Here is a 13485-nt window from a genome sequence, read left to right on the forward strand (position 1 = left end):
GGAGTATAATACAGGATGTAACTCAGGATCAGTACAGGATAAGTAATGTAATGTATGTACACAGTGACTGCACCAGCAGAATAGTGAGTGCAGCTCTGGAGTATAATACAGGAAGTAACTCAGGATCAGTACAGGATAAGTAATGTATGTACACAGTGACTGCACCAGCAGAATAGTGAGTGCAGCTCTGGAGTATAATACAGGATGTAACTCAGGATCAGTACAGGATAAGTAATGTAATGTATGTACACAGTGACTGCACCAGCAGAATAGTGAGTACAGCTCTGGAGTATAATACAGGATGTAACTCAGGATCAGTACAGGATAAGTAATGTAATGTATGTACACAGTGACTGCACCAGCAGAATAGTGAGTGCAGCTCTGGAGTATAATACAGGAAGTAACTCAGGATCAGTACAGGATAAGTAATGTATGTACACAGTGACTGCACCAGCAGAATAGTGAGTGCAGCTCTGGAGTATAATACAGGATGTAACTCAGGATCAGTGCAGGATAAGTAATGTATGTACACAGTGACTGCACCAGCAGAATAGTGAGTGCAGCTCTGGAGTATAATACAGGATGTAACTCAGGATCAGTACAGGATAAGTAATGTAATGTATGTACACAGTGACTGCACCAGCAGAATAGTGAGTACAGCTCTGGAGTATAATACAGGATGTAACTCAGGATCAGTACAGGATAAGTAATGTAATGTATGTACACAGTGACTGCACCAGCAGAATAGTGAGTACAGCTCTGGAGTATAATACAGGATGTAACTCAGGATCAGTACAGGATAAGTAATGTAATGTATGTACACAGTGACTGCACCAGCAGAATAGTGAGTGCAGCTCTGGAGTATAACACAGGATGTAACTCAGGATCAGTACAGGATAAGTAATGTATGTACACAGTGACTGCACCAGCAGAATAGTGAGTGCAGCTCTGGGGTATAATACAGGATGTAACTCAGGATCAGTACAGGATAAGTAATGTAATGTACACAGTGACTGCACCAGCAGAATAGTGAGTGCAGCTCTGGAGTATAATACAGGATGTAACTCAGGATCAGTACAGGATAAGTAATGTAATGTATGTACACAGTGACTGCACCAGCAGAATAGTGAGTACAGCTCTGGAGTATAATACAGGATGTAACTCAGGATCAGTACAGGATAAGTAATGTAATGTATGTACACAGTGACTGCACCAGCAGAATAGTGAGTGCAGCTCTGGAGTATAATACAGGAAGTAACTCAGGATCAGTACAGGATAAGTAATGTATGTACACAGTGACTGCACCAGCAGAATAGTGAGTGCAGCTCTGGAGTATAATACAGGATGTAACTCAGGATCAGTGCAGGATAAGTAATGTATGTACACAGTGACTGCACCAGCAGAATAGTGAGTGCAGCTCTGGAGTATAATACAGGATGTAACTCAGGATCAGTACAGGATAAGTAATGTAATGTATGTACACAGTGACTGCACCAGCAGAATAGTGAGTACAGCTCTGGAGTATAATACAGGATGTAACTCAGGATCAGTACAGGATAAGTAATGTAATGTATGTACACAGTGACTGCACCAGCAGAATAGTGAGTACAGCTCTGGAGTATAATACAGGATGTAACTCAGGATCAGTACAGGATAAGTAATGTAATGTATGTACACAGTGACTGCACCAGCAGAATAGTGAGTGCAGCTCTGGAGTATAACACAGGATGTAACTCAGGATCAGTACAGGATAAGTAATGTATGTACACAGTGACTGCACCAGCAGAATAGTGAGTGCAGCTCTGGGGTATAATACAGGATGTAACTCAGGATCAGTACAGGATAAGTAATGTAATGTACACAGTGACTGCACCAGCAGAATAGTGAGTGCAGCTCTGGAGTATAATACAGGATGTAACTCAGGATCAGTACAGGATAAGTAATGTAATGTATGTACACAGTGACTGCACCAGCAGAATAGTGAGTGCAGCTCTGGAGTATAATACAGGATGTAACTCAGGATCAGTACAGGGTAAGTAATGTATGTACACAGTGACTGCACCAGAAGAATAGTGAGTGCAGCTCTGGAGTATAATACAGGATGTAACTCAGGATCAGTACAGGATAAGTAATGTAATGTATGTACACAGTGACTGCACCAGCAGAATAGTGAGTGCAGCTCTGGAGTATAATACAGGAAGTAACTCAGGATCAGTACAGGATAAGTAATGTATGTACACAGTGACTGCACCAGCAGAATAGTGAGTGCAGCTCTGGAGTATAATACAGGATGTAACTCAGGATCAGTACAGGATAAGTAATGTAATGTATGTACACAGTGACTGCACCAGCAGAATAGTGAGTACAGCTCTGGAGTATAATACAGGATGTAACTCAGGATCAGTACAGGATAAGTAATGTAATGTATGTACACAGTGACTGCACCAGCAGAATAGTGAGTACAGCTCTGGAGTATAATACAGGATGTAACTCAGGATCAGTACAGGATAAGTAATGTAATGTATGTACACAGTGACTGCACCAGCAGAATAGTGAGTGCAGCTCTGGAGTATAACACAGGATGTAACTCAGGATCAGTACAGGATAAGTAATGTATGTACACAGTGACTGCACCAGCAGAATAGTGAGTGCAGCTCTGGGGTATAATACAGGATGTAACTCAGGATCAGTACAGGATAAGTAATGTAATGTACACAGTGACTGCACCAGCAGAATAGTGAGTGCAGCTCTGGAGTATAATACAGGATGTAACTCAGGATCAGTACAGGATAAGTAATGTAATGTATGTACACAGTGACTGCACCAGCAGAATAGTGAGTGCAGCTCTGGAGTATAATACAGGATGTAACTCAGGATCAGTACAGGGTAAGTAATGTATGTACACAGTGACTGCACCAGAAGAATAGTGAGTGCAGCTCTGGAGTATAATACAGGATGTAACTCAGGATCAGTACAGGATAAGTAATGTAATGTATGTACACAGTGACTGCACCAGCAGAATAGTGAGTGCAGCTCTGGAGTATAATACAGGATGTAACTCAGGATCAGTACAGGATAAGTAATGTATGTACACAGTGACTGCACCAGCAGAATAGTGAGTGCAGCTCTGGAGTATAATACAGGATGTAACTCAGGATCAGTACAGAATAAGTAATGTATGTACACAGTGACTGCACCAGCAGAATAGTGAGTGCAGCTCTGGAGTATAATACAGGATGTAACTCAGGATCAGTACAGAATAAGTAATGTAACAACTGCTGCGCCCTCTGCATTGTGATTGACAGGGCCAGGCAGTATAAATGTAAATACACCTGACCCAATCAAAGTGCAGGGGGAGCGGCATTTGTAGAGAGAGCGGAGCCTCTAGGTGTAATGGTGACGCCCCCGTTGCTCCTAGAGGCTCATTTTCATATAATAAAACATAATTTTTCTCAGTAATGCGGGCACGTATGAACATGGGACCAACACAGATGCCTTCAGCTGCCAAGTGCACATGTAACAGGTCAGCCGGTGTCATAGGGACAAAACTGCTGACAGATGCTTTTATAGCGGATATTGGCAGATCAGGTGGAGCCGGTCATTTAACCACATCACTATCCGCCTCCTGCGCCAGGTGCCAAATCCTATTTAATAACGTGCTCACCTGTGAAGGGCTTTGTGCATGTCGGATTGCACGGATTATTGCAGCACTTCTGGTTTCCACCGCAGTCACTGTCCGAGTAGCACGCTTTGTAAGGAGGTGGAAAAGTACATTTTACCAATGGATTTGGTGGTGGACATTTTCCAGGTTTCTCTGTAATTAAAGATTTTGATGTGTCACAAACTTTTCATGCAGTTACTGACCTCTTATCAACCAGGTTCAAAACATGAAAAATATCTATCGGCACCCTGGTTGGATTGTCTCCTCCAGAAGAAACCAAGACGATATAACTAGATAATTAGAGATGAGAGAAACGAAGTCAAACGAATTGACTTCAATACCATTTTCTGGAAACATTTGATAATGGATAAGGTACAGTATTTTTTTTTACCCTGATTAACCTCTGAAAGGCCTCAATTTTAGTGTCAGATGCCTCAATCAGTGATGAATGCGGCATTTGAGGGGTTCAATGACGGAGGCTCACTGTTCCCCGTCATCACGCCCGCTACATTCAATGGAATGCGATTCTTTTGTGAAATTTGTCGAAGCAGCTGAATAGATTTTTGATATCTTCACTCATCTCTAGTTATAAAGGTCGCTTTTTTCCCCATTTAGGGCAGTAGATGCTCCATGACTTATTCTGTATATGAAGACGAAATAATACGATTTTCTCGATGTCCGTGTTTATTGCTCCTGCTGCACAGAGGTTTTGTACCTAGACCTAAAAGTGATTAGTGTATTGGCAGATGTCCACCACCAGGACAGTGACATCTACACATTTACAAGTTTCCTCACTCTGGTTTGTCTGCACACATCCACACCCTTTACCAGGTCTTCATCTCACGCTCCTCTAGTTACATAAGGCATGTCGGAACAAGCACGTGCTGCATGGTTTCCTTCTAGCTGACAGCTGATCACCGAGGGACCAGTTGTCTGAGATCCTTTTAACATTATTTTTCAAATAATACATTTCTGAGGACAGTAATAAGTGAAAATGGAGTTGTGTAGGTGGAAAATACATTTAAAAGGGTTCACAGTGGAATAATAATAAAAAATAACTCCTACCCTCCCACTATGCAAATTTCATTAAAAAACGTCTATTTCCTGGCTGCAGAGAGCCTGTATATGGGTGTAGAACACTGTGCCTGTATATGGGTGTAGAACACTGTGCCTGTATAGTGGTGTAGAACACTGTGCCTGTATATGGGTGTAGAACACTGTGCCTGTATAGTGGAGTAGAACACTGTGCCTGTATAGTGGTGTAGAACACTGTGCCTGTATAGTGGTGTAGAACACTGTGCCTGTATAGTGGAGTAGAACACTGTGCCTGTATAGTGGTGTAGAACACTGTGCCTGTATAGTGGAGTAGAACACTGTGCCTGTATAGTGGTGTAGAACACTGTGCCTGTATAGTGGTGTAGAACACTGTGCCTGTATAGTGGTGTAGAACACTGTGCCTGTATAGTGGTGTAGAGCACTGTGCCTGTATACAGGGAGTGCAGAATTATTAGGCAAGTTGTATTTTTGAGGATTCATTTTATTATTGAACAACAACCATGTTCTCAATGAACCAAAAAAACTCATTAATATCAAAGCTGAATATTTTTGGAAGTAGTTTTTAGTTTGTTTTTAGTTTTAGCTATTTTAGGGGGATATCTGTGTGTGCAGGTGACTATTACTGTGCATAATTATTAGGCAACTTAACAAAAAACAAATATATACCCATTTCAATTATTTATTTTTACCAGTGAAACCAATATAACATCTCAACATTCACAAATATACATTTCTGACATTCAAAAACAAAACAAAAACAAATCAGCGACCAATATAGCCACCTTTCTTTGCAAGGACACTCAAAAGCCTGCCATCCATGGATTCTGTCAGTGTTTTGATCTGTTCACCATCAACATTGCGTGCAGCAGCAACCACAGCCTCCCAGACACTGTTCAGAGAGGTGTACTGTTTTCCCTCCTTGTAAATCTCACATTTGATGATGGACCACAGGTTCTCAATGGGGTTCAGATCAGGTGAACAAGGAGGCCATGTCATTAGATTTTCTTCTTTTATACCCTTTCTTGCCAGCCACGCTGTGGAGTACTTGGACGCGTGTGATGGAGCATTGTCCTGCATGAAAATCATGTTTTTCTTGAAGGATGCAGACTTCTTCCTGTACCACTGCTTGAAGAAGGTGTCTTCCAGAAACTGGCAGTAGGACTGGGAGTTGAGCTTGACTCCATCCTCAACCCGAAAAGGCCCTACAAGCTCATCTTTGATGATACCAGCCCAAACCAGTACTCCACCTCCACCTTGCTGGCGTCTGAGTCGGACTGGAGCTCTCTGCCCTTTACCAATCCAGCCACGGGCCCATCCATCTGGCCCATCAAGACTCACTCTCATTTCATCAGTCCATAAAACCTTAGAAAAATCAGTCTTGAGATATTTCTTGGCCCAGTCTTGACGTTTCAGCTTGTGTGTCTTGTTCAGTGGTGGTCGTCTTTCAGCCTTTCTTACCTTGGCCATGTCTCTGAGTATTGCACACCTTGTGCTTTTGGGCACTCCAGTGATGTTGCAGCTCTGAAATATGGCCAAACTGGTGGCAAGTGGCATCTTGGCAGCTGCACGCTTGACTTTTCTCAGTTCATGGGCAGTTATTTTGCGCCTTGGTTTTTCCACACGCTTCTTGCAACCCTGTTGACTATTTTGAATGAAACGCTTGATTGTTCGATGATCACGCTTCAGAAGCTTTGCAATTTTAAGAGTGCTGCATCCCTCTGCAAGATATCTCACTATTTTTGACTTTTCTGAGCCTGTCAAGTCCTTCTTTTGACCCATTTTGCCAAAGGAAAGGAAGTTGCCTAATAATTATGCACACCTAATATAGGGTGTTGATGTCATTAGACCACACCCCTTCTCATTACAGAGATGCACATCACCTAATATGCTTAATTGGTAGTAGGCTTTCGAGCCTATACAGCTTGGAGTAAGACAACATGCATAAAGCTGATGATGTGGTCAAAATACTCATTTGCCTAATAATTCTGCACGCAGTGTAGTGGTGTGGAACACTGAGCCTGTATATGGGTGTAGAACACTGTGCCTGTATAGTGGTGTAGAACACTGTGCCTGTATAGGGGTGTAGAACACTGTGCCTGTATAGTGGTGTAGAACACTGTGCCTGTATAGTGGTGTAGAACACTGTGCCTGTATAGTGGTGTAGAACACTGTGCCTGTATAGTGGTTTAGAACACTGTGCCTGTATAGTGGTGTAGAACACTGTGCCTGTATAGTGGTGTAGTACACTGTGCCTGTATAGTGGTGTAGAACACTGTGCCTGTATAGCGGTGTAGAGCACTGTGCCTGTATAGTGGTGTAGAACACTGTGCCTGTATAGTGGTGTAGAACACTGTGCCTGTATAGCGGTGTAGAACACTGTGCCTGTATAGTGGTGTAGAACACTGTGCCTGTATAGTGGTGTAGAACACTGTGCCTGTATAGTGGTGTAGAACACTGTGCCTGTATAGGGGTGTAGAACACTGTGCCTGTATAGCGGTGTAGAACACTGTGCCTGTATAGCGGTGTAGAACACTGTGCCTGTATAGGGGTGTAGAACACTGTGCCTGTATAGCGGTGTAGAACACTGTGCCTGTATAGGGGTGTAGAACACTGTGCCTGTATAGTGGTGTAGAACACTGTGCCTGTATAGCGGTGTAGAACACTGTGCCTGTATAGTGGTGTAGAACACTGTGCCTGTATAGTGGTGTAGAACACTGTGCCTGTATAGTGGTGTAGAACACTGTGCCTGTATAGTGGTGTAGAACACTGTGCCTGTATAGTGGTGTAGAGCACTGTGCCTGTATAGTGGTGTAGAACACTGTGCCTGTATAGTGGTGTAGAACACTGTGCCTGTATAGCGGTGTAGAACACTGTGCCTGTATAGTGGTGTAGAAGACTGTGCCTGTATATGGGTGTAGAACACTGTGCCTGTATATGGGTGTAGAGCACTGTGCCTGTATAGTGGTGTAGAACACTGTGCCTGTATAGCGGTGTAGAACACTGTGCCTGTATAGTGGTGTAGAACACTGTGCCTGTATAGTGGTGTAGAACACTGTGCCTGTATAGCGGTGTAGAACACTGTGCCTGTATAGCGGTGTAGAACACTGTGCCTGTATAGTGGTGTAGAACACTGTGCCTGTATAGTGGTGTAGAACACTGTGCCTGTATAGTGGTGTAGAACACTGTGCCTGTATAGTGGTGTAGAACACTGTGCCTGTATAGTGGTGTAGAACACTGTGCCTGTATAGTGGTGTAGAACACTGTGCCTGTATATGGGTGTAGAACACTGTGCCTGTATATGGGTGTAGAACACTGTGCCTTGCAGTAACACACATAGGGAGTCTGCTGTGGTAGTGAAATAATACTGTCAGTCAGTATGACATGCAGATGACAGGCGTCGCTCTTAGAATCACTGCACACTTCACTTATTTGGGCAGTTTCGGGGATAAAACTGACAAAAAAAATGAAGTATCAACTCAGTCTTACAGGTAGCTGTTATCGTCAAGAAGAAATGCACTCCTTTTACACCGTCGATTCCACATAGATGTCTACAGAACCTATTCAATTACAGGCTTATACAAGTAGAGACACCCCCCCCCCCCCCGCTAGAGTGGAGAGGGTGTCAGCAGTAAGTTTGTGTTGACGTCACAGATTATTTTGCCCTTCCTCTGATCAGTGAGAACAATAACCCACAAAAAAACGGATCCTGTCTGTGGAGCATCTGCCTTCACTCGGTCAGCATTTGGTCAGTAATCCATCAGTATTGCTAATGCCAAATAGAAACAGGATTGGATCCAAAACAGAGATGACACGTGAACGGAATATTTTCATGTCTTCTGTGTTTTGTACCCACTCCTGCTTTTGGCTACCAAATCAGAAGCCAATTCTGATAGGACCATACAGGCCTTACAGCTGCTACACAGACAGGATCTGTTGTGCGTCTCATTTTTCCTTCCTTCTGACATATCACAAGAAGGGTCAAATAAATGATGATGTCAGCCAGGCCAAAAGCCAAAATAGTGGCCGAGTCATGAAGTGGGGAGGGTGGGAACAGCAAAAGAAGTCCAAAGAGTGGACCTATAAAATAGTGGTGAGGTGGAACATCAGGAGGAGGCCACAGAGTGGCCCAATGACACAGTCTGGAGTTGGCAGCAGTAGGAAGAGGCCACAAAGTGGCACAATGGCAGTGTGGAGGTGGTGGCAGCAGCATCAGGAGGAGGCCACAGAATGGCACAATGACAGATTCTTGACTTGGCAGCAGTATGAGGAGGCCTACGAGTGGCACAATAACACAGTGTGGAGGTGGCAGCAGCATGAGGAGACCACAGAGTGGCACAATGACAGAGTATGGAGATGTAAGAAGCATGAGGAGAACACAGAGTGTCACATTAACAGAGTTTTGACTTGGCAACAGTATGAAGAGGCCTACAAGTGGCACAATAACAGAGTTTGGAGGTGGCGGCAGCTTGAGGAGACCACAGAGTGGCACAATGACCGAGTCTGGAGGTGGCGACAGCAGCATCAGGAGGACGCCACAGCATGGCACAACGACAGAGTATGGAGTTGGCAGCAGCATGAGGAGAACACAGAGTGGCACAATGACCGAGTCTGGAGGAGGCAGCAGTATGAGGAGGCCTACGAGTGGCACAATGACAGAGTGTGGAGGTGGCGTTAGCAGCAGCAACAGGAGGAGGCCACAGAGTGGCAAGGTGACTGTGGATAAGGCAGCAGCATCAGGATACCAAACAGTGGCAAGTTGACATAGTGTAGATACAGCAACAGCAGCATCAGGATACCACAGAGTGGCAAGTTGACATAGTGTGGATACGGCAGCAGCATCAGCATCAAAATACCACAGAGTGGAAAGGTGACATAGTGTGGAGATGGCAGTAGCAGCATCAGGATACCACAAAGTGGCAAGGTGACATAGTGTGGAGATGGCAGTAGCAGCAGCATCAGAATACCACAAAGTGGCAAGGTGACATAGTGTGGAGATGGCAGTAGCAGCAGCATCAGGATACCACAGAGTGGCAAGGTGACAGTGTGGATAAGGGAGCAGCAGCAGCATTAGAATACTTAACAGTGGCAAGGTGACATACTGTAGTGTGCATACGGCAGCATCAGCATTAGGATACCACAGAGTTGCAAGATGACAGTGTGGACATGGCAGAAGCAGCTGCATCAGGAGACCACAAAGTGACCCAGTGAGAGAGTGGGGTAGTGGGTGGCATTACCAGTACTATCTGACGAAGGTGGGTGAAAGAAGGACCACTTGGCATCAGATGTGTGGCATCATGTGGGTGGCAGCATCAGAGTAATAGCTGAGTCAGGTAGAAAGAAAAAAACAGTATCTTTTGTCAAAGTGATGGTGTGGCACCATGGATGATCTAGTCGAATTGGTGGGTGGAAATCCTGGCTGATCCTCGCCTGATTCATCTTGACAAAGGTCAGTCTCTCCACATTTTGGGTGGACAGGCGAGTTCTTCTTGGGGTAACTATGGCCCCCGCCGCACTAAACACCCGCTCTGATTTCACACTACTGGCCGGGCAGGACTGCTTTTCAAGGGAAAACTCTGCTAGTTGCTGCCACAAATCCAGTTTGGTTGCCCAGTAGTCCAGCGGATCCTCAATGTGGGGTAGCAGGGTGCTGTCCAAGTTTGCCACCATCTGATGGTTCAGGTCCTGCTCCAGGTCTACCTGCTGCTGCTGGTGAGTAGTTTCTTCACTATGCGGGTGAAGAAAGCTACTCATCAGCGACTGTAGACTCAGGTTGCTGCTGATGAAACTGTTACTGCTCCTGCCACCCCTCTCCAGCAGCCATGGCAGTGTAACGTGAGCGCAGAGGACCTGCGAGAGGAACGACGATGGCGCAGATGGGCAGCGGCCAACTGACAACATAGCATGTCTCTGTAGCAGTTTAGTTTGTCTTCCTTCTTAGTGGGTGTAAAAAAAGCACCCATTCTGGAATGGTAGCGAGGGTCCAACAAGGTGGAGAGCCAGAAGTCATCCCTCTGCTGAATGGTGACAATTCGGCTGTCACTACCCAAGCAAGTGAGCATGCATTGTGCCTTTTGTGCAAGTGACTTGGAGGGACTCCCTGCCTCCATCTCCACTGCATACTGCCAAGGTGTGTCTGGGTCCTCTGCCTCGTCTTCCTCATCACCCTGTAGCTCCTCTGGTTGCTCCTGCTTCCCCTCTCCTGTCACCTGAGTAGAAAAACCACCAATTTCGCTATACAATGCCTGTGCTTCAATGTCCTCCTCCTCCTCCTCTTCCAGTTCAGCCCCCACAGGGCTCATGTGGACGTGAGATCTAAGCGCCACATCTCTAGTTCCCTGACCAACCATTGTTACCAGCATCTGTTCCAGGGCATGAAGAAGTGGAATGACGTCATTCATCCCGTAGTCCTGGCGACTGACAAATAACGTGGCATCCTCAAAGGGCCTGAGCAAACGGCAGGTGTCACGCATGAGCTGACATCGAAGTTACACAAGGGAGTACTCCTATCCGATTGGATCATCAATAAATTGTTTATGGCCTTTCTCTGTTCATACAGTCGGTCTAACATATGGAGGGTGGAATTCCAACGAGTGGAAACGTCACCTATCAGCCTATGTTGGGGGATGCCGTTCTGCCGCTGCTGCTCAAGGAGGGTGTGCTTTGCAGTGTACGAGTGGCTGAAGTGCATGCAAAGTTTCCTGGCCATTTTTAGGATGTCTTGCAGATGGGTGGAAGACTTCAGGACCCGCTGTATTGTCCCTGACCGTAGTTACAACTCCACACGTTGGCGCTGCCGTGCACTTTGGCAGACACCGACATGCTCAAGGACTGGCCCACCGTCTGTTCTACATGTTTGTGCAGGGCTGGTACTGTCTTTTTGACAAAGAAATGATGGCTTGGGACTTTCCACCTCTGCTCAGCATAAGCCATCAGTTCTCTGAAAGGTGCAGAGTCCACCAGTTGGAAAGGGAGGGACTAGAGCACCAGCAACTTGGACAGTAGCACGTTGAGCTTCTGCGCCGTTAGATGCATGCACGCATACTGCTGTCTCTTGGCAATCGCATCGGTGATCGTTTGCTGACTGAATGCGTGACAAAGAGTAGGAGGAGCATGGGGACCAGCAGAAGATGGGATTGACAGAGAGCTCCTTTCGGCTGAGGTGGTGGAGCCTTGACTGGCTGAAACCGGGTGCATGCCAGTGGGTGATGCAGCGGTTGATGCGGCAGGCTGGACCACCACATCGGAGCCACGGTTCTGGATCAGTACAGGATAAGTAATGTATGTACACAGTCACTCCACCAGCAGAATAGTGAGTGCAGCTCTGGAGTATAATACAGGATGTAACTCTGGATCAGTACAGGATAAGTAATGTATGTACACAGTGACTCCACCAGCAGAATAGTGAGTGCAGCTCTGGAGTATAATACAGGATATGATTCAGGATCAGTACAGGATAAGTAAAGTATGTACACGGTGACTGCACCAGCAGAATAGTGAGTGCAGCTCTGGAGTATAATACAGGATGTAACTCAGGATCAGTACAGGATAAGTAATGTAATGTATGTACACGGTGACTGCACCAGCAGAATAGTGAGTGCAGCTCTGGAGTATAATACAGGATGAAACTCAGGATCAGTACAGGATAAGTAATGTATGTACACAGTGACTGCACCAGCAGAATAGTGAGTGCAGCTCTAGACTATAATACAGGATGTAACTCAGGATCAGTACAGGATAAGTAATGTAATGTATGTACACAGTGACTGCACCAGCAGAATAGTGAGTGCAGCTCTGGAGTATAATACAGGATGTAACTCAGGATCAGTACAGGATAAGTAATGTATGTACACAGTGACTGCACCAGCAGAATAGTGAGTGCAGCTCTGGAGTATAATACAGGATGTAACTCAGGATCAGTACAGGATAAGTAATGTAATGTATGTACACGGTGACTGCACCAGCAGAATAGTGAGTGCAGCTCTGGAGTATAATACAGGATGTAACTCAGGATCAGTACAGGATAAGTAATGTATGTACACAGTGACTGCACCAACAGAATAGTGAGTGCAGCTCTGGAGTATAATACAGGATGTAACTAAGGATCAGTACAGGATAAGTAATGTATGTACACAGTAACTGCACCAGCAGAATAGTGAGTGCTGCTCTGGAGTATAATACAGGATGTAACTCAGGATCAGTAAAGGATAAGTAATGTAATGTATGTACACAGTGAATGCACCAGCAGAATAGTGAGTGCAGCTCTGGAGTATAATACAGGATGTAACTCAGGATCAGTACAGGATAAGTAATGTATGTACAGAGTGACTGCACCAGCAGAATAGTGAGTGCAGCTCTGGAGTATAATACAGGATGTAACTCAGGATCAGTACAGGATAAGTAATGTAATGTACACAGTGACTCCACCAGCAGAATAGTGAGTGCAGCTCTGGAGTATAATACAGGATGTTACTCAGGATCAGTACAGGATAAGTAATGTAATGTATGTACACAGTGACTGCACCAGCAGAATAGCGAGTGCAGCTCTGGAGTATAATACAGGATGTAACTCAGGATCAGTACAGGATAAGTAATGTATGTACACAGTGACTGCACCAGCAGGAAAGTGAGTGCAGCTCTGGAGTATAATACAGGATGGAACTCAGGATCAGTACAGGATAAGTAATGTATGTATGTACACAGTGATTGCTCCAGCAGAATAGTGAGTGCAGCTCTGGAGTATAATACTGGATGTAACTCAGGATTAGTAC

At 45.1% G+C, this 13485-nt stretch overlaps 1 protein-coding gene across 3 annotated transcripts in view; it reads right to left on the reverse strand.

The window, feature by feature from the left end:
* Positions 1–13485, reverse strand: part of LOC120997016 (perlwapin-like) — a 136607-nt gene that overhangs the window by 14826 nt on the left and 108296 nt on the right. For all 3 annotated transcript variants that reach the window (XM_040426923.1, XM_040426924.1, XM_040426922.1), the window contains one exon: positions 3665–3814. In XM_040426923.1, coding sequence (XP_040282857.1) covers positions 3665–3814 — 150 coding nt within the window. The remainder of the gene's footprint in view (positions 1–3664; positions 3815–13485) is intronic.

The sequence above is a fragment of the Bufo bufo genome, chromosome 4 (genome assembly GCF_905171765.1).
Source record: "Bufo bufo chromosome 4, aBufBuf1.1, whole genome shotgun sequence".
Taxonomy (NCBI): Eukaryota; Metazoa; Chordata; class Amphibia; order Anura; family Bufonidae; genus Bufo; species Bufo bufo.